Source organism: Salmo salar, chromosome ssa01 (assembly GCF_905237065.1).
Source record: "Salmo salar chromosome ssa01, Ssal_v3.1, whole genome shotgun sequence".
In the NCBI taxonomy this organism is placed as follows: domain Eukaryota; kingdom Metazoa; phylum Chordata; class Actinopteri; order Salmoniformes; family Salmonidae; genus Salmo; species Salmo salar.
The window spans coordinates 74976942-74998992 of record NC_059442.1 but is presented as its reverse complement, the minus strand read 5'-3'; the positions used below and the strand labels follow the sequence as shown (position 1 = coordinate 74998992).

Genomic DNA, 22051 nt, shown 5'->3' with positions numbered 1-22051 from the left:
GCATCAGTTACCTGATGTGGAATAGAGTTCCATGTAGCCATGGCTCTATATAGTTCTGTGCGCCTACCATAGTCTGTTCACTTGGCAATTGTGAAGAGACCTCGGTGGCATGTCTTGTGGGGTTTGCATGGGTGTCTGAGCTGTGTGCTAGTAGTTTAAACAGACACTTCTGTGCATTCAGCATGTCAACACTTCTTAGAAAAACAAGTAGTGATGAAGACAATCTCTCCTCCACTTTGAGCTATGAGAGATGTACGTGCATATTATTAATGTTATCTGTCCGTGTACATTTAAGGGCCAGCTGTGCTGCCCTGTTCTGAGCCAATTGTAATTTTCAGAGGTCCCTTTTTGTGGCAACTGCCCACACGACTGAACAGTAGTCCAGGTGCGACAAAACTAGAGCCTGTAGGACCTGCAATGTTTATATTGTTGTTAAGAAGGCAGAGCAGCACTTCATTATGGACAGACTTCTCCCCATCTTAGCTACTGTTGTATCAATATGTTTTGACAATGACAGTTTACAATCCAGGGTTGCTCCAAGCAGTTTAGTCACCTCAACTTGCTTTCTACATTATTTATTACAAGATTTAGTTGAGGTTTAGGGTTTAGTGAATGATTTTTACCAAATACAATGCTTTTAGTTTTTGAAATATTTAGGACTAACTTATTCCTTGCCACCCATTATGAAACTAACTGCAGCTTTTTAAGTGTTGCAGTGATTTCACTCGCTGTAGTAACTGACGTGTATAATGTTGAGTCATCCACATACATAGACACACTGGCTTTACTCAAGGCCAATGGCATGTCATTGGTAAAGATTGAAAAAAGGGGCCTACACAGCTTCCCTGGGGAATTCCTGATTCTACCTGGATTATGTTGGAGAGGCTTCCATTAAAGAACACCCTCTGTGTTCTGTTAGACAGGTAACTCTTTATCCACAATATAGCAGGGGGCGTAAAGCCATAACACATACTTTTTTCCATCTGCAGACTATGATCGATAATATCACAAGCCGCACAGAAGTCTAACAAAACAGCTCCGACAATATTTTTATCATCAATTTCCCTCAGCCAGTGGTCAGTCCTTGCATCCGTAGCTCTTTCTATGAATTTGAGAAATGGTTACATTCTCCAGCCCCATCCTCAGCTTTTTACAAAAATGGTGTTGGGCCGGCGCTTTTTTATTGTTTCAACCGCTGATTGCTGCTTTAAAGGGGAAATCTACAGTTATTACATACATTTTTGGACTTACACTGAGTGTATAAAACATTATAAACACCTTTCCATGACATAGACTGACCAGGTGAATCCAGGTGAAAGCTATGATCCCTTATTGATGTCACTTGTTAAATCCACTTCAATCAGTGTAGATGAAGGGGAGGAGACAGATTAGAGAAGGATTTTTAACAATTGAGACATGTTTTGTGTATGTGTGCCATTCAGAGGGTAAATGAGCAAGACAAAATATTCAAGTGCCTTTGAATGGGGTATGGTAGTAGATGCCGTGCGCACTGGTTGTGTCAAGAACTGCAACACTGCTGTGTTTTTCACGCTCAACGGTTTCCCGTGTGAATCAAGAATGGGCCACCACCCAAAGGACATCCAGCCAACTTGACACAACCGTGGAAGCATTGGCGTCAACATGGGCCAGCATCCCCGTGGAACGGTTTCAGCACCTTGTGGAGTCAATGCTCCGATGAATTGAGGCTGTTCTGAGGTCAAAAGGGGAGAGGTGCAACTCAATATTAGGAAGGCGTTCTTAAACGTTTTGTACACTCAATGTATAAATTAATGATATGCACCCATTGATTATTTAAGAATATAATTTATAAATGCCTCATGAGCTTACATTTTAGTCATTTAGCAGACGCTCTTATCCAGAGCGACTTACAGTAGTGAATACATACATTTTATTTAATTTCATGCATTTTGTTTTTGTACTGGCCCCCCGTGGGAATTGAACCCACAACCCTGGCGTTGCACACACCATGCTGGCGTTGCAAACACCATGCTCTACCAACTGAGCCACAGGGAAGATCTTAGTTCAACTGTTATACCCCCATCAGAACCAAAAATATAAGCATGTTTTACTCCAATGTTTATAAACAAAGAAAATGTAAACAAACACTATATAGTCTTAAAGCTACAATATGTAACGTTTTGGGCGACCCGACCAAATTCACATATACATTCTCATTGAAAGCAAACCTAAGAAGCAGTATATCTGTTCTGTGTGTGCTATTTCTATGTTTCCCGTTCTTAAGGTATTTTACTTTGGATTTTGTACACCAGCTTCAAACAGCTGAAAATACAATATATTTGGTTATTTAAAATATATTTCCAAGTAGTTTAGATAGTACAATGATTCTCTACACTTGTTTGCTTTGTCACATGAATTGAAATTAGGCGAACTATTAGAATTTTAGCAACCAGGAAATAGTGTTGCGATTTCTGCATATTGCACCTTTATAACATTGTTAATACAATAATTTTGATATCATGGATGGTCAGTCCTTGCATCTATGTCTATGAATTTGAGAGTTGTTACATTTCTCCAGCCCCATCCCTAAGCTTTTTACCCAAACTGGGGCTGGGAATCACTTTGTTATTTCAATTACAGATTTCACCTTTAACTCTGAACAAAACGTATTTTTCGCTGAACAAAGTGAGTTAGAGATCACTATCGCTGGAATTCCTCTGTCTTTTTCCATGTTTTTCTCTTTCAGAGTGGATAAGATGTCTCTGACCACGATGACTTCATTCACATCTGAAATTGATTTTCAACTGGTTTCTTCTTGAATAGTGAATCTGCGAGGCACTTTACATTTAGACCACACATTATGCAGAGTTGCCAATTGAAATATACATGGACGGGCTAATAGAAGACATAGCCGTGTCTAAGTCTAAAGTGGGGGCGCTTCTTCCTAAGTAAGAGCAGTGAGTCAGCTAGGAAGTAAACCTTGTGCAGGTGTAGTTATCTTTGGAACACGCTGTTTTTGGTCTCTCAGGGCGTTGTTTGTGTCAACTTCTGGGGACCATCTGGGGCAAAGATTCCGGTCTGGCGGCTGAGGATGCTTGCTTAGGGCAGGGTTAGGGTCAGGAGAAGAGGTTTAGGCTGAAGTTGGAGCTGGGTTGGGGTTGCTGGGCAGGGTTGGGGACAGGAGAAGCGGTTTGGGCCTGGAGCCAGAGGGTTAGGGCTTGGGCTGTCTGCTGTGAACCAGAGACATAAGGCTGTGGCTAGTCTGTGTCTGACTTAGAGGGAGATGGGTATATGTGTGTGTGTCTCAGCGGCAGGCGATCCTTATCCAGCCTGACGTGGAAATTATGTTAGCATTTTTATTTCCCTGGCTCTGCTGGTCCGTCACCGAAACCTGTCCTGACAGGTCCTGTCCACCAGGCAAGTTTGGTTCCCCCTTCTCCCCTCCGCGGCCCTCCACGCTCCTCCATCGCGCTACCCCTCAGACGCTAGCCAGTTAGCCTGCCGCCTCTGCGGACGCAGGTAGATCGATAGCGACAGATGCCAGGGCCAGCGAGGGTCCCTATTTGAGGGTGTGTGTCACAAGGCAGCCCTGGGCCTTCACTGTGACCTTTACTGTTGAAGACAGAGCAGGGCAGAGCAGAGCAGGGAGGGCTAGTCTAGCTAGCTCAGTCTATGGGAAAATCTCCATTGCATACTCCTCGTGTCCTCTCTCCTCGCCTCCTTCTCAAAACCCATTGGAGGAGAAGATCAGACGAGAGGGACCTCTGTCTTTCTCATCCAATGGGTTTTGAGAAGGATACGAGGAGTATGAAAAGGAGATTCTCCCTTTGACTCCATCCCAAATAGCACCCTATTTACTATATATTGTGCATACTTTTGACCAGAGCCCTCCCTTGTTTCCTTCATACAAATAACTATATCCACTTCTTCATCTAAGATGTATTCCTCTGAACTGTGAAATACTCTGAAACGGCTAACTTAGAATGACTCAGTAACTATGGTGGGTTAGGGGTGCTACTGTCCAGAGGGTGGTGTGTGTTTCTTTGTCCCTCCCTCAGTGTGTGTGTTATTGGGAGGTATGGGAGAGGGTAGATGTGTGTGTGACTGTCTTTCTGTTTGGGTTTGGTGTGTGTTCTGCTCAGTCTGTAGTCTGGGCTCATCCGTCCATTCTGTGTGTTGTTCGTTCTCTCTCCACTCTCCCCGGATCACTTTTTAATTGAATACTCTTAAAAAAAAACTCTCGATAGCTCCATGATAGCTCAACAAAAAACAAAAAAATATTGGAGTAGATTCAATGTAAGGGGAAAAACTTCAGCACATTGCTGAGCTACTTTAGGAGTGGGGAGTTCAATTCAGCTCGTCTGAAAATGATTCCTAACCACAAAACAGGATTTTGATAACATCCCACAGTGCCACAGTTTTGTTTCAATTTCCAGAAGCACAACTTTATCCCCTCCCCTGTTTCACCTCGCTCTCTCTGTGGCCATACAGTCCATCTCTCTCATTCACCTCCTTCACCCCATCCATCGCCTCCTCTTTTACCATTCTGCACTATTCTCTCCATTCAGCTCACATTTTGCGCGATCACCAATGTATTTTAAAGTAGTTCTGACTCATTGTCTTACCATTTTCTTTTTACTTCATTTTACATCCATCTTAAATAATTTGATCTCTATTTTCTGTGATGTCTGTCTGATATCTGTCTGTCTATGATGTCTGTCTGTGATGTCTGTCTGTGATGTCTGTCTGATATCTGTCTGTCTGGGATGTCTGTCTGGGATGTCTGTCTATGATGTCTGTCTATGATGTCTGTCTGTCTCTCAGTTCTGTTTGTCTTTTCTGTCTGTCTGTCCGTCACTCTCATCATGATCATCACCACTCTCTTCCTCCATGTAACCTGTCATTTGTCTCTTGCACTTCTCCTCAGCCAAATATAAGTATAATGGATATGTCAGATCACGTAAGTGTGTTTCTCTGTCCCTCCCATCCTTGCTTCTGCGACCACCCCCACCCAAACCCCTCCTCGTGTTTAGACCTATAATACTGTAGTCCCCTCGCCATATCACCCCCCCCCAAGTATTAATACAATGCTTTGTTTTGGTTTTTGTTCTCCCCTTTAGTTCTAGAACGCAAAGCTACCATCTTAAAATCTCTGCTGTACATGATGTGAATTGATGCAGTGTTCCTTGACAATAATAACAGAGTTTGTCCCCAGTGATGATGTGTAAATGAATCAATCTCATGTCTGTCATTTTATAAGCCCCCCTTACTTCTTACATCAGAAATGCATAGATAACTTCACTATATTCTCACTAATTGACCTAGCTAATTCAGTACAAAACAGATGCCTCCCTAACTGTATAACATATGTCCTTTATATATACTGAACATACAGTATATTTGTAATAATTGATTTAAGATCCATGCTCTTGTTCTTGATGACGTTATGTTCAGACCAATACAGTTGTGTTTGTATTGTGCTGCGTCTAGCAGCAGAGGGCGCGACAACACCAGGGATAACGGGAAGTCAAAAAGAGACCGGCGTTCGGTTCAAAGCAGATTGCAATTTAGGTAAATCTCTCAGTATAAAGTATAGTATTGACCAAATGTACTCATTTCTGTCCTGTTTCATATAGATAGTGTGAATGTTCCATGCTGTTTGTTTGTTATAACATTATTTTTTTCCATTTTTTTTATCCTACATTTTAATAACCATTTCAGATGCTTACTGTATAATACACTGCTTTCTGTGTTTATCATAACTACAGAAGTACTGTATGATACCATAACAAAAAATAGCTGTAATGATAATATTAATGCTAACAATATTCTAAAATAATATTAATAATACAGAAATGCTAGTAATACAAACCATAATAATTCATAATGTTACATAGCAAAAAATACCCCAAAATACTATGATACCAATGTACTATCCAGCACCGGTACCCTAATATTAATACACACAATATCTTCAACAGTATTCTCCCTGCTGTCTTTTCCTATCTGTGATTTGCGTAGGACCCTGATGGGGGCTTGCATGCGTGATCGCCCCGTCTTGTGATTAGCATTTCTGGTAGGGACAGTTGCCGTCTGGGCTGTTCTGAGTGAACAGTGGACCTGCCAGGGTGTGTGAACGTGCTCTAATGCTGCGCGTGTTTGACAAGGGCCAGATGAATCCAGGAGCTATCGGTGGCGCTCCGTAAATCAAGGAGGCAGCTGACGGCTGGGATAAACCTCTGTTTAGCGCCCTGGGGGGCCAAGACCACGACACATACAACAACCTAACAACCTACTGTACCAACCGACTAACCAGCAGGAGGACAAGAGAACACTTCCCCTGCGCTCCTCTGCTTTGAAGACCAGCTATTTGGTTTACCTCCCTTTCTTATCCTCTTTCCCTCCTCTTTTCCTCTTTTTCTCCTTTCTTTTTTTGCTTTACTTTTTGTACCTCTCCATTCTTTTCTTTTCCTCTCTTCTTTGTGTGTTCCGAGAAAAATTCTAATAGAAATCATTCCACTGTGGTTTTAAAATGTGAATTTCCATCTACCAATACTGTAAGAGTATTATGGGGATACGTCCTCTACATTTGCCTATAGAGGGGTTTGGAAAGTAATTTGGCCTGACTATTTTCAGACAGGCTGTGTTACTGCTTTGTTCTAACACGCTGTGTAGTAAAATGGAAAGGGAGGGAGAAAAAAGCAGAAAAAGCTTTTAATTAATTCATGTTTATTAGGAATGGCAAAGCAAATGTCATATTGAACATTTTATTTTAAGCGTCGGCCAAGTGCCTAAGTGGTGCTAAGTAAAACCGAGGTGTCATCGTCAATTACCGAGAAAATGATGGCTGCTTTCATGGCACACATACAGACCCTTCTCAAGTCATCTTCAAGGGGGAAATAAATGGTCCAACAATGAAATTCACATTAACTTTTTCCCCTTAAAATATTTAGTGATTCATTCACATGCAGGGGAAATTATTAATAATTTATAGAAGATTGTTTTAATAATGATTTATTTTGTGTCAGTGTTTGCAATTGCGTATTAGCATGTTTACTGTACATGTTTAAAAAAAAATAAGCAGAAATGTAATCCATAACATTTATCATAAAATGTATAAATCTGATGAATATAATAACATCTAGATTTTTTTAACACAAGCTGCATTCAATTTAATATTTCACGGCACAAGATAAATTGTAAAGTAAATACCATTGCCATTCTATTTATCTAGGAACCTCATTCTCCCCAGCTTATCTTTTTCACTCTGTTTATTCTCCATTGTTTGACAGTGAAGGATGAAGTTAGATCATCTTTACAAAACCGATCGATAAAAATTGCCAACTGCACCTCGCCGCCCTCCACCATCACCTCTAATGCCATGCGCCCCCAAGCACTGCCTCGCCCCTCCCTCCACCAGGACCCCCCGGTCCCCCAGGGAGAGGTCACCGCCGTACCCCTCGTTAATAACCGCAAAGGAAGCCTGCTTCCTCCAGGGGTGGGGCTGGGTCTTGGGCCCCATGGGGGGTTCCGCCTCAGTATCTCAGGCCCCGGCAGGGGGGACACGGCGGGCAGGGCCCTGGCCGAACAGAGCAGGCTGAACCGGGCCCGCAGCCTGCCGGTGAAATACTGTTACCACCCCAGTAACGCATCTCTGCACGGCCACAGCAGCAGGGCCTGTAGGTTGTCCCCCTTAGCAGGATGCATCAGTCCCTGTCAGCCCCTAACACCCTGTACTGTCCTGTACTGTCACCCTGCGTCCGTCGCCTGCCTGCATGCAGGTTTCACTGAGCTGCTGCTAGATGCTGCTGCTAGATGCTGCTGCTAGATGCTGCTGCTAGATGCTGCTGCTAGATGTAAATCCCACCACCGCCGGCACCACTGCTGCTGCTTTGCATGAAGGCAGCTCCCATACGCTCACTAATGCAACACCCAGTGCTGTGTGTGTGGCTGCTGTGTAGTAGGACTAGTGGATGTGTTTGTAGGGTTATTGGTACCTGGCGTAGCGATAGAACACGTAGTCATTAGTCCACCTGCAAATTGAGAAATGTATTCAATCTGTTACTGTTTTATTGCATTTTTATAAATACCCTGAGAAGTTTGCATAGTTTTGATTTAATTGTTATTATATTTAAGTGATGTGGTGATAGGGGAATTGCTCCCTGAACATTGAGCCAACAACAGTCTGCTGTATCAATGTGTTGTAGATAGCAGTTTAGTTTTCATTGTACCGTAATGTCATTGGTACAGTAACAGTCACACACAAGCTGGGATCCCCATGGCTGCAGTGCAGAACATGTTGTTTCATTGTTGATTATCTCAGTTTTGTTGCTGTGCTTAAATCACACTCGTTTTAACAGAACTGATCTACCACAAGGCCAAGGACATGAAAAAGCTAGGCCCAGAGATATGAGCCTTGATGTATCCACTAATATAGAACAATAAGCCAATGAAGGGAAATATTTTATTCTGTGATATTTTCACAAAGTGGATTAGACTAGAGAGAGATGCGGTTGTAAAGTGGAAAGCGCTTTCTTGTGATATTAGCTATTCAGGATGTCCACATTTGCGAAGTGGAAATGTCAGAGAATGGCATTTTCTTAGGAGCCAAAGTCGCATTTTTACCTTTTATTAGTGCAATTAGGTGAAAGTCTAGAAGGGATGCTCAGACGGTAATGAAATGTCCTCAGTGCTCGCAGCATTCAACGCTTGCAGCAACGCAACATTGATTTGCATTAATATCATGCTGTGGTATTGATTTCTAACCAAAGCACTAATACAGTGTTTGAAGTGACAGTGGCTTTGGCATTTGTGTGCTGTGGATAAAAAGAGTGCTTGGGTGTCTGACTCTTAAAGCCCTTGGAACTCACAAACAGATGGTAGAAAAGATCAGACTGGTGTTAGCTAAACTGGAAGTCTTTAGTAGGTTACTGGATTTCTCTCTAGCTGTGTTTTTATCTTCTGTCTGTCTGTGTTGGGAGAAAAGTTTTAATCTCCTGCAGAGTGAGGAATAGCTGAGAGGAAAATAAACTTCTATCAGATCAAGCTAATCTAAAACTTCACTGTGCTGCCTGACTTTATTGCGGTGGCCGGAGAGAAAGAATGATAAAATAAAAGTATTAATTTTAAAGCTTTGCTCAGCAAGTTCGTTCCTTAAGTATCTTTAAAACTTAGGTTCATAATAATGCATATATCCTAGATTACTGAGTGTTTGCAAGTAATTTTTTCAGATATTTCTGTTATTTTAAAGTTCTATGGGTTGTTTTGACCTTCATATAGCTACTATAATGCTTGGTTAATGCTAGGCTACTCAATCATGTCCTGTTTGGAGTGCTGGTTGGGCATGTGATTGGCTACTCTGGAATGCTCGTGCAGTCCTGATTGGCTGAGTGCTCGTGGCATGGAGCTTAGACCTATAGAAGAGCCATTGTGCTTTGTAGCTAGGGTTGGAAAATTGCGGTAACTATCCCAAAATTGGTAGGAGGATTCCAGATTTCCTTTTATTCTCTCCTGATTCTGGGAATCTTCCAACCCAGGATTCCTGGAAAACCTGGGAATTTTGGGGAAAGTTACTGGAATTTTTAAACCCTATCCATATCTTGAGCTGGAATGATGAGGAGGGGGTCTGCCACATTAGTCATTCATTCAAAACAACCAAATTGCACAGAACCATTCTCTCTCTCTCTCTCTCTCTCTCTCTGTCTCTGTGTCTCTCTGTCTCTCTGTCTCTCTCTCTCTGTCTTTATCTGTCTTTCTCTCTGTCTCTCTGTATCTCTCTGTCTCTCTCTCTCTATCTCTCTCTGTGTCTGTCTCTCTGTCATTGCTTTTGTCCACCATGGCCTACTGACAATGACAGTCTGTCCTAGTCACATGGCCTGTATTGGCTGGCCTTGGAAAGCATTGGCACACTGATGCAGACTGCTGCTGGTCCAACCACACGCAGACTAGACTGGATCCAAAGATTGCCACTGGATCTAAAGACATACTGGATCTAAAGTGATCCAGTCCTACTGTATAGAAGCCAGTCCAGAAGAACAGAACCAAAGGGGTTGGGCTTGGCGGAGTGAGCCGATGGCGAATTTGTCAGATCTTACTAGGTGGTTTTTCTCTTCGTGTTTTTTTTTTCTCCTGCATTTCTCAAATTGACCTTTGTCCGCTACTAACTAATTTGTTTTCTTTCTGACGGTCTTCTCTCTGACTCTGACATATTTATGGTTGTTGTTGTTGGTGTTTATTTTTTTTGCTATGGTTGATTGATTGAGTGTTGGCTTTGGTGTTCTTTGACGTGTCAGTTCTGGCTCACATTAACCTCCCCGTCTGTCCGTAGCCTGACACTCTTTGCATGTGTTTGCAGTTGAAGATGAGCACCCGTCAACTCTGTCGCCCAAAAAAAAGCAGCGGAACGGAGGCATGCGAAACTCACCCAACAACTCGCCCAAAATGATGAGGTAAGACATTGATTTGATGCTTCAAACAGAAAGATAGAGAGGAAGTGTGAGGGTGGGGAAGCGGGGAACAAATAAGGAGGAGAGTAAGAAAGTCAGAGTGAGAGGTGGGAGAAGTCAAGACGGGTAGATGGTGGTGGTTGGATGGTTGGAGGAGGGAGCCAAGAAGGGGGGGGGGTGCGAGCGAATGATTGAGAGAGGAGAGGGGGAAGAAAGTGAGAGTGCGAAAAGGAGAGGACGGCTTGGGTGTTTAGACTGGCATGCTGTCAGACAGTGGGTAATGACAGAGCTGAAATATTTCTGTCATGAAAGACAGAGTCTGTGAGAGGAGGAGCTTTTTGAAAAACAAATCATCTGGCTTTAAAGTGTCATCTGTCACCCCTTCACCCCCCCTCCAGTCCCGTCCACATGTAGTCCTTAAACAACACTGGCACTAACGACACCAGCAACCAATCAGAGTCCTCCCCGTGGTTCCTCTGCCCCGGGGCAGTGGGATCTATTGTGGGAACCCTTACGACTACTGTTTCTGCTACTTAAGGCCATATGCGAGATGTATCATCGCAATCAAAAATGAATTTGCAGTATTACCTTCCCTTTATCCTGTCCTCTGGAATTAAATTGCAGTTAATTGATTTTGAAAGATAAAAGGGTTTCGTTTTTTGTGCGGGAGGAGAGAGACAGCGGTAGGAACGCGACAGCGTGAAAATGCAGAGAGAGAGGGGAGGCTGTCCAATCGGGGTGGCAGGGTGGAAGCACAGTGGTGAAGATGGGAGAGAACAGGGTCACAGCGTAGTTCCACTCCATTTTAAATGAGTGATTGTAAGGCCCCTGTGTCTTATAAATATACAATAGACATCTCCTAATGGTGCTGTGTATTTTTTGTCATACAAGTCACAAAATGTTTGGAGCTGAAGAGCATATATTTAAGGCATTATATACCATTCGATCTTGAAAAAAACGTGTCTTGAAATGTATTAAAAGTACAATGAAAGCTACAGCATACAGTAAAATATATGTGCTTTTCTCTATCAGATGACTGTTTCAGAACTATCTTTCACTCACAAGTGGGTGAAAGATTCTATAATTATGTTTGCAAATTTCTTCTCACAAAAGTTATTGTTTTCTCATATCTTTGTGTCAAGTGCTAGAAAGGGTGGTGCTGTTCATTTAAACATTGTTTTTTAGTTTATAGGATATTTTTCTGTGTACTGTATGTTCTCTGCAAAACTAAATCGAATCCTTTAGTGTGCTTAGTGTGACAGAGTTGTTACTAGGTCCCCTTAGAGCACCTTTGAACAGCATCCAAAGAAGTCCATTGTATTATTGTATGTACTACTTGTCCACTTGTTTAAAACCCTCTAAGTCGGGGGAGGGGGGGGGCTTTCATACATGGGTGAACAGTCCCCCCTTATCAATCAACACACAATACCCCGTACTGACAAAGCAAAAACTGTTTTTTTATACAAATGTATAATATATTGCAAATGTATAAAAACTGAAATATCACATTTACATAAGTATTTAGACCCTTTTCTCAGTACTTTGTTGAAGCACCTTTGGCAGTGATTACAGCACAGAGTCTTCTTGGGTATGACGCTACAAGCTTGGTACACCTGTATTTGGAGAGTTTCTCCCATTCCTCTCTGCAGATCCTCTCAAGCTCTGTCAGGTTGGATGGGGAGCGTTGCTGCACAGCTATTTTCAAGTCTCTCCAGAGGTATTCGATCGGGTTCAAGTCCGGGCTCTGGCTGGGCCACTCAAGGACATTCAGAGACTTGTCCCAAAGCCACTCCTGCGTTGTCTTGGCTGTGTGCTTAGGGTTGTTGTCCTGTTGGAAGGTGAACCTTTAACACCAGTCTGAGGTCCTGAGCATTCTGCAGCAGGTTTTCATCAAGGATCTCTCTGTACTTTTCTCTGTTTATCTTTGCCTCGATCCTGACTAGTCTCCCCAGTACCTGCTGCTGAAAAACATCCCCACAGCATGATGCTGCCACCACCATGCTTCACCGTAGGGTTGGTGCCAGGTTTCCTCCAGACGAGATGCTTGGCATTCAGGCCAAAGAGTTCAATCTTGGTTTCATCAGACCAGAGAATCTAAAGAGTCCTTTAGGCAAACTCCAAGAGGGCTGTCATGTGCCTTTTACTGAGGAGTGGCTTCCGTCTGACCACTCTACCATGAAGGCCTGAGTGGTGGAGTGCTGCAGTGATGGTTGGGCTTCTGGAAGTTTGTCCCATCTCCACAGAGGAACTTTAGAGCTCTGTCAGAGTGACCATCGGGTTCTTGGTCACCTCCCTGACCCAAGCCCTTCTCCCCCGATTGCTAAGTTTGGCAGGGCGGACAGCTCTAGGAAGAGTCTTGGTGGTCCCAAACTTCTTCCATTTAAGGATGATGGAGACCACTGTGTTCTTGGGGACCTTCAATGCTGCAGAAATGTTTTGGTAGCCTTCCCCAGATCTGTGCCTCGACCCAATGCTGTCTCGGAGCTCTACGGACAATTCCTTTGACCTCATGGCTTGGTGTTTGCTCTGACATGCAGTGTCAACTGTGGGACCTTATATAGACAGGTGTGTGCCTTTCCAAATCATGTCCAATCAATTGAATTTACCAAAGGTGAACTCCAATCAAGTTGTAGAAACATCTCAAGGATGATCAATGAAAACAGGATGCACCTGAGCTCAATTATGTGTCTCATAGCAAAGGTTCTGAATACTTATGTAAATATATTTTTATACATTTGCAAACATTTCTAAAAACCTGTTTTCGCATGTCATTATGGGGTATTGTGTGTAGATTTCTTAGGATTCAATATTTTTTAATCAATTTTAGAATAACGCTGTAACGTAACAAAATGTGGAAAAAGTCAAGGGGTCTGAATACTTTCCGAATGCACTGTATTTACATTCATTTTTTTAACTGGTACCCGGCTACATTCAGACTAGCCTTGTGAGGCTTGTGGACATTCTGGAGCAAAACATGTACGTGACCGTGAGAGTCTTGTCTTTCCATAGAGGGGTCATAATATTTTGTAGGCCAAACCGTTCGGACGCTACAGACGTTTTCACGAGAAGACCTATTTTCATGATTTCTCATGGTCTGGCAAACACTGCTCTAGCCCTGCCACCTTTCACCTCAGATGCTGAAGGTCGACATCTCTCGCTTAAACTGACAGATTTTGATGGGGATTTTTTAATGATGCTAATAAGATTTCAGCGGGGGCGCGGACATTGACCTTAGGGGGTTTAAAAAGAGGAAACTGATACAAACGAAAGAGGAATTGGCACGCTTCCAGCTAACTGCTAGTTTATATGGCTCCTTAGTTTTTGTTTCCTAACTTAAAGCAATAAACCTTCTCTCGTTCTCTCCTCTGCTGAGGAGATGGTCCCCGTTTGCCATGTAATATATGCATCTCCGCTTTGATCTTACAGTGATAATAATTCTTGGGAGTTATTTACTTGGTTTTAAAAACGCTTCAAAGCGGTGTCAAAGTTGTCTCTGCTTTAGGGCTGCTTGTGTATTCGGCTGGCTCTTGGGGGTGCGGATGACAGGTCCTCTGTTCTAGGTGTAGGCTTTTTCAAGTCATAGCCCTCAGCAAAACATCAAATTACCCAGCGCCGACCACAACGCCCACCTCCCCTCCCCTCCCCCCACAGCCCCTGTCAATATATGATACCATATATATTAAATAAGCTTTACAAGTTGGATTTTATGTGCAATGAAAAGTGATTGTTTGAGGTAGCCTTAGGGACACTTTACTCTACAAGCAAGGAGGGGAATAAAAGAGAGCGAGCTAGCGAGAGACCGAGAGAGTGTATACCATATCAAGTCTGGTTTTTACAGGACTTGCTGCCTGAAGGCCTTTGTAAATAAATAATGATCAACAGATTGGCTGTGGGTTTTTGAAAATCATGCCTTTGTCAGTTTGCATGATGGGTAGAATTTTCAAAGCGAGAGGCTGCCTTCATAGCCTGCTGGAGAGGGATTGGGGGAGCACACATCCCAAGCTAGCGACTGCTGAACGATGCACTGGAATAACTCAACTCTGTTTGAAATATACACTGAGGGAGAGAGAGAGAGGGCAATTTCTCTTCTGATATGGGCTGTCTCTTATTGCCTAGGCTACTGTACAGTGAGGCCTTTTCTTTAGAGAAGGCAATTAAATGCAAATACAGTGCCCTCTGTAATTATTGGGACAGTAAAGCATTTCTTCCTCTTTTGGTTCTGTACTCCAAACGTTTGGATTTCAAATCAAACAATGACTATGAAGTTAAAGTGCAGACTGTCAGCTTTAATTTGAGGGTATTTTCCTCCACATCAGGTGAACCGTTTAGAAATTACAGCACTTTTTTTGCATAGTCCCCCCATGTTAGGGGACCAAAAGTATTGGCACAAATTCACTGTATTAAAGTAGTAAAACATTTAGTATTTGGTCACGTATTCATAGCATGGAATGACTACATCAAGCTTGTGACTCTACAAATCCTTGGATGCATTTCATTTGCCGTTTTGGTTGTGTTTCAGATTATTTTGTGCCCAATAGAAATGAGTGGTAACTAATGTATGGTCATTTTGGAGTCATTTTTTTTTGTAAATAGAAATACAATACGTTTCTAATCACTTGTACAGTCATGTGGATGCTACCATGATTACAGATAATCCTGAATGAAATTGAATAATGATGAGTGAGAAAGTTACAGACAGACAAATATCATACCCCCAAGACATGCAAACCTCTCACCATTACAATAACAGGGGAGGGTAGCATTTTATATCATACCCCCAAGACATGCTAACCTCTCACCATTACAATAACAGGGGAGGGTAGCATTTTATATCATACCCCCAAGACATGCTAACCTCTCACCATTACAATAACAGGGGAGGTTAGCATTTTATATCATACCCCCAAGACATGCTAACCTCTCACCATTACAATAACAGGGGAGGGTAGCATTTTATATCATACCCCCAAGACATGCTAACCTCTCACCATTACAATAACAGGGGAGGGTAGCATTTTATATCATACCCCCAAGACATGCTAACCTCTCACCATTACAACAACAGGGAGGTTAGCATTTTGGGAGGGGGGTGTATGATATTTATGCCTCTAACTTTCTCACTCATCATTATTCACCATTCATTCAGGATTGTTTGATTTCAAATCCAAACGTTTGGACTATAGAGCCAAAATAAGAAAAAATGCTTCACTGTCCCAATAATTACGGAGGGCACTGTATGTTGCAATGTACAGTACATTTACACTGGTCATTATCCAGCCAATTTAATATTAACATTCTGCAAAAATGTTTTTGTATTGTTAGATACAGTATATCCATAGCATCTTACACACACACTTTATTGTAAACTGATACAGTACAAGAAGGACAGCTACCCCCGACAGGGAAAGCCAACACAGCACTGGATACATATCTGACATGTGAAAATGTATGTCTGGAGGCCAGCTCAGCCTGTGCAAATATGAAGTCATTTCCCTATCAGCCAATCAGACGTGTCAATGAGCTAACGAGCTGTGTTCGGCGTCGCACGCATTCCTCGCCAACCGTGCTCCTGGACAGGAAATAACACCATTCTCACAAACCTTTTTGATGGGTCACATCTAATGGGGGTACAGTCAGGAAACACGTTAGCCACTCGTATATCCTCTGGTGGGGTGTGGCGGACGCAAATGTCATGTCTGTTACCGTCCACTCCACCCTGGTTGATTCTAGGGTAGAGGACAGCGAGTAGAGGAGATTAGAGGAGAGGAGGGCGAGTGGAGGAGGGGAGAAGAGAAAGAGTGCAGAGGAAAGGAAATAGGAGAGGAGGGAGATGAGATGAAGGGAGGTGAGGCAAGAGGAGGGTTACAGGGCTCTTGACAAACAGGAAGACAGACAGACACAGGCAGGCAGTCACACCGCTGACAGTTGTGTGAAAGATAGCTGTCTAAGGTAGTGGAGGAGGAGGTGCCTGCCTGCCTGCACCAGTCAGCCCCCACGTGCCCAGATTGAAGTGACAGGGGCTCATGGAGAGTGAGTGGTGCAACACGCGGCTCAGAATGAAATATTCAGCCCGGGTGTAAAAGCACTAAATGTTGTCAGAGTTATTAACACCTACACCAACTGATTTAATCCATCTCCATACACACAGAGAGCGATGGAGAGAGAGGAGGAGGGAGGGAGAGACAGAAAGAAGGAGGGAGTGACGGGGAGAGGAGAGGAGGAGAGGAGGAGAGGAGAGGAGGGAGGGAGGGAGGGAGGTGGGAGAGAGAGAGAGAGAGAGAGGGAGGGGAGGGAGGGAGGGAGGGAGGGGAGGTGAAAGAGGGAGAGAGGAGGGAGGGAGGGAGTGGAGGTGAAAGAGGGAGAGAGGAGTGAGGAAGAGAAGGAGGGAGTGAGGGGAGAGGAGGGAGTGAGGGGGAGAGGAGGAGGGAGTGAGGGGGAGAGAGGGAGGGAGGAGAGGAGGTGGGAGGGAGAGGAGTGAGTGAGGGAGTGAGGGAGAGAAGGAGGGAGTGAGGGGGAGAGATGGAGGGAGTGAGGGGGAGAGACGGAGGGAGTGAGGGGGAGGGAGGGAGAGATGAGGGAGAGGAGAGAGAGAGAGAGAGATGGGGTGGGAGAGCAAGAGAGAGAGAGGGGGGGTGGGAGAGGAAGAGGGAGAGGAGGGAGTGAGGGGGAGAGAAGGAGGGAGGGAGTAGGGGAGAGGGAGAGAAGGAGGGAGTGAGGGAGAGAGAGGAGGGTGGAATGAGGGAGGGAGAGAGAGAGAGAAGGAGGGTGTGAGGGAGTGAGAGTGAGAAGGAGTGAGGGAGGGAGTGAGGGGGAGAGGAGGGAGTGAGGGGGAGAGAGAAGGAGAGAGTGAGGGGGAGAGAAGGATGGAGTAATGGAGAGAAAGAGAGAGGAGGGAGTGAATGAGGGAGAGAAAGAGAGAGGAGGGAGTGAAAGAGAGGAGAGAGAGAGAAGGAGTGAGTGAGTGAGTGAGTGAGTGAGGGAGAGAGAGAAGGGGGGCTGTGAGGGAGGGAGAGGAGGGATGGAGAGGAGAGGAGAGCGGGAGGGAGAGGGAGAGAGAGAGAGAGAAGGAGGGTGTGAGGGAGTGAGAGAGAGAAGGCGGGTGTGAGGGAGTGAGAGAGAGAAGGAGGGTGTGAGGGAGTGAGAGAGAGAAGGAGGGCGTGAGAGAGAGAAGGAGGGAGTGAGGGAGGGAGAGAGAGGAGGAGGGTGTGAGAGAGAGAATGAGGGAGTGAGGGAGGGCGAGAGAGGAGGAGGGAGGGAGGGAGAGATGAGGAGGGAGAGAGAGGAGTGAGTGAGAGGAGGGAGTAAGGGGGAGAGAGAAGGAGAGAGTGAGGGGGAGAGAAGGATGGAGTAAGGGAGAGAGAGAGAGAGAGGAGGGAGTGAAAGAGAGGAGAGAGAAGGAGTGAGTGAGGGAGGGAGAGAGAGAGAAGGGGGGCTGTGAGGGAGGGAGAGGAGGGATGGAGAGGAGAGGAGAGGGGGAGGGAGAGAGAGAGGAGGTGAAAAAGGGAGAGAGGAGTGAGGGAGAGAGAGGGGGAGGGAGTGGAGGTGAGAGGGAGAGAGAAGGGGGGGAGTGAGGGAGGGAGAGGAGGGATGGAGAAGGGGAGGGAGAGAGAGGAGGTGAAAGAGGGAGGAGGGAATGGAGGTGAGAGTGAGGGAGAGAGGAGGGAGTGAGGGAGAGAGGAGTGAGGGAGGGAGTGAGGGAGAGAAGGAGGGAGTGAGGGAGAGAGGAGGGAGAGAGAGAAGGAAGGAGGGAGTGAGGGAGAGAGAGGATGAGGGAATGAGGGAGGGAGAGAGAGAGAAGGAGGGTGTGAGGGAGTGAGAGAGAAGGAGAGAGGGAGGGAGAGAGAGGAGGAGGGAGTGAGGGAGAGAGAGGAGAAGGGGAGAGAGGAGTGAGTGAGTGAGAGAAGGAGGGAGTGAGGGGGAGAGAAGGATGGAGTAAGGGAGAGAAAGAGAGAGGAGGGAGTGAATGAGGGAGAGAAAGAGAGACGAGGGAGTGTGTGAGGGAGAGAATGAGAGAGGAGGGAGAGAGAGAGAAGGAGTGAGTGAGTGAGGGAGAGAGAGAGAAGGGGGGAGTGAGTGAGGGAGGGAGAGGAGGGATGGAGAGGAGAGGGGGGAGGGAGAGAGTGGAGGTGAAAGAGGGAGAGAGTGGAGGTGAAAGAGGGAGAGAGTGGAGGTGAAAGAGGGAGAGAGTGGAGGTGAAAGAGGGAGAGAGTGGAGGTGAAAGAGGGAGAGGAGTGAGGGAGAGAGGGAGTGAGGGAGAGAAGGAAGGAGTGAGGGAGAGAAGGAGGGAGTGAGGGGGAGAGAAGGAGGGAGTGAGGGGGAGAGAAGGAGGGAGTGAGGGGGAGAGAAGGAGGGAGTGAGGGGGATAGAGGAGGGAGTGAGGGAGAGGAGTTGAGAGAGAGAGAGGGGGTGGGAGAGAGGAAGAGGGAGAGGAGTGAGTGAGGGAGGGAGTGAGGGAGAGAAGGAGGGAGTGAGGGAGAGAAGGAGGGAGTGAGGGAGAGGAGGGAGTGAGAGAGAGAAGGAGGGAGTGAGAGAGAGAAGGAGGGAGTGAGAGAGAGAAGGAGGGAGTGAGAGAGAGAAGGAGGGAGTGAGGGAGTGAGAGAGAGAAGGAGGGAGTGAGTGAGGGAGGGAGAGAGAGTAGGAGGGAGCAAGAGGAGTGAGTGAGGGAGTGAGTGATAGGAGGGAGTGTGGGGAGAGGAGGGAGTGAGGGGGAGAGGAGGGAGTGAGGGGGAGAGAGAAGGAGGGAGTGAGGGGGAGAGAGAAGGAGGGAGTGAGGGGGAGAGAGAAGGAGAGAGTGAAGGGGAGAGAATGATGGAGTAAGGGAGAGAAAGAGAGAGGAGGGAGTGAATGAGGGAGAGAAAGAGAGAGAGGAGGGAGTGAGGGAGAGAAAGAGAGAGGAGGGAGAAAGAGAGAAGGAGTGAGTGAGTGAGTGAGTGAGTGAGTGAGTGAGTGAGTGAGTGAGTGAGGGAGTGAGGGAGAGAGAGAAGGGGGAGTTAGGGAGGGAGAGGAGGGAGTGAGGGAGAGAGGAGGAGGGAGAGAGAGGAGGAGGGAGGGAGAGAGAGGAGGAGGGAGGGAGAGAGAAGGAGGTAGAGGGGAGAGTGAGGGAAAGAATGAGAGAGCGAGGGAAAGAATGAGAGAGCGAGGGAAAGAATGAGAGAGAGATGGAGGGAACTAATTGACACATCTTTCAGGTGATATTTCTTGCAATGTAATGAACAGAGAGAGTGTGATTGAGGAGATGTGCTGTTTTCTCACACTTTATTCCAATGTCACCCTCATAAAGAAGCAAAATATGATCGTTCTACGAAAGAGTGATTTTTTTTTGCATCTCTTTGATATTTTAAGTAGAAATTGTGCATTTAATTTCTAATTTTAAAAGCATGTTATATTAAATGAATACCCTTTAATTTTGACACATAACATTTAATAAATCAGATTTTTATATGAGTAAAGATTTGCTTAAGTTGTAAAATTCAACATTTTGACATGTCCCTTTGTGCAGCCTCTGTGACTTTTAGGAAGATTTTAACCCTGTTAACCCAAACATTTCTCCATGTTTTTTACCATCATTATGAAGCCCTAGCCCTATTATTATTAGTGATTCATTTACGTCTGTCCCTAAATTTAAGGTCAACCCTGTTGCGTGAACTGATTTGTTGTTGTAATATGGTGAAACTATTTATTTCTAAATATTTTTTATTTTTTATTTTGAACAGAAGCATTGAAATAAAACTCAGTGTTAAACCAGGTGAGCTGGTGTTAAACCAGGTGAGCTGGTGTTTTTCTGGTGGAAAACTGAACGGATTTTATTAAGTTGAACATTTGCTCTTCATGACAGAATGTTAAAATTAGGTGAAATAAAACAATTGGTGGAATGGCCCAGATAATGTAAGACGCTATTTCCTACCCTGCTTTTGAATTCATAAAAAAGTATTCTGACAACCACATAGGAAATATTTGCCAGTTTTTAGAAATATACAGTTAATAATCATTTTATCGTTTCCAGGACATCCTTAGTGTTCCAACTTGTTCTTGTGTGCTTTACAATAACTATTGCAGACGATGGCTTTGTGAACATGTAAGGGTTTTTGAGGTGATACTGACAGAGAGAGCTATTTCCCTGTAGCCCCCTGGTAGACACTAGACAGACAGAAGCCTTTGTAGTCTGGCCCCTGGCTATCAGCTCAAAGCTACACTCTCTGACCCAGTGTTTCTCAATCCAGTCCTGGGAGACCCCCATGGGGTGCACATTTTTGTTCTATCCCAGCACTAACGGGTGATTTAATTACTGTATGTAGCCTAGGTCACCAAGCCATTGATTAGTGGAATCAGGTGTGTTGGTGCCCGGACAGAATAAAAATGCCTATACACCAATTAAAAATCCTCCCTTTTATATTCAGTCAGAATGGGTCCGTGCTATCGCATTCAGAGAAGGAGCTTCGCTCGCCATTTCTCTGTCCTAGAAACCCTTTCAGAGGACATCCCAGATCATGTCTTGTAGAATGAGTGCAAACACAGTGGAACTAATATTACCGCGGGACCCCCCCCCCCCCCACTCTTCCATGGTCAGTGTTAACGTTACACCTGATAAAGCTCAGTGGCCCGTCACTGTGCATCAGCCAGTTTGAAGGTGACACGCTGCTGATGAATCATTCATGTACATCAGTTGGGAACGCAAAATGTGATTGGGCAAATTCCTGAAATATTTAAAGTGCGGTCCTGTTAGAGCTTTTCCTGTTGGTAGCGCTGCGTCGTGAGTGAGCAAGACGCAGCTAAAAGCCGGTAATTGACGCTCCATTCTAATGCCTCTCAGTCAGCTTTGTCAGCGGTGACTAATGCTGAGCGATTTGTGCTTTTTGAGGTCGTTTCACATAGATCATGTATTTTCAGCTTGAGACACCACGTGAAGCAACAGCTGCTCTCTATATCCTCTCACTATAGAGCATTCTTCTGTCTTTTCCATTACAGGATTAAAGGAAACACAGACCAGACAAGTAGATTCACAATGGATTATGGTCATTGTAGTTAATTACCATGTTTTATGCGCTAAACTATGTAGAATATTGGCCTGATGGAAACCACAACTCTCTACTACATCGCACAGTTCAGGCTGGATCTGATTTATCTCTAGAGAAACTGTAATGTGCGCATAGAGCTCACAGAAAAAAACGGAACAAAATTGAATTCAAATAATTGAACCAATGTTCTGTCAATTAGTTGACAGAACATTTGTTCAAAAATAACATACATTTTGGTTAATTGCTCAGTAGGTGACACAGTGGAAACTCAAGCCTTCCTCTCTCCCCAATGCTGCTACCAATATCCCTCAGCAACTGATGACTGGGTAGATGTGTCATCTTAGATTGTAGCAGAAAAGGGATAGTGATTGGTAGTTTTTGGTTTCAACCAAAACTAGGTAATAATACAACACATATAAACCAAATACCATCAAATGGGCTCCCGAGTGGCACAGTGGTCTAAGACACTGCATCTCAGGGCAAGAGGCGTCACTACAGTCCCTGGTTTGAATCCAGGCTGTATCACATCCGGCCGTGATTGGGAGTCCCATAGAGCGGCGCACAATTGGCCCAGCGTCATCCGGGTTTGGCCGGGGTAGGCCGTCATTGTAA

The 22051-nt window shown here is 44.9% G+C and overlaps 1 protein-coding gene across 30 annotated transcripts in view; it reads left to right on the top strand.

The window, feature by feature from the left end:
- Positions 1-22051, top strand: part of kcnma1a (potassium large conductance calcium-activated channel, subfamily M, alpha member 1a) — a 260694-nt gene that overhangs the window by 213370 nt on the left and 25273 nt on the right. For 17 of the 30 annotated variants that reach the window (XM_014215639.2, XM_014215711.2, XM_014215697.2 and 14 more), the window contains one exon: positions 10334-10427. In XM_014215639.2, the coding sequence (XP_014071114.1) occupies positions 10334-10427 (94 nt within the window). Of the gene's footprint in view, positions 1-4906; positions 4940-5472; positions 5551-7271; positions 7659-10333; positions 10428-22051 lie in introns of all 30 variants that reach the window. The other 13 variants (XR_006770679.1, XM_045722188.1, XM_045722190.1 and 10 more) reach the window with 3 other exon arrangements.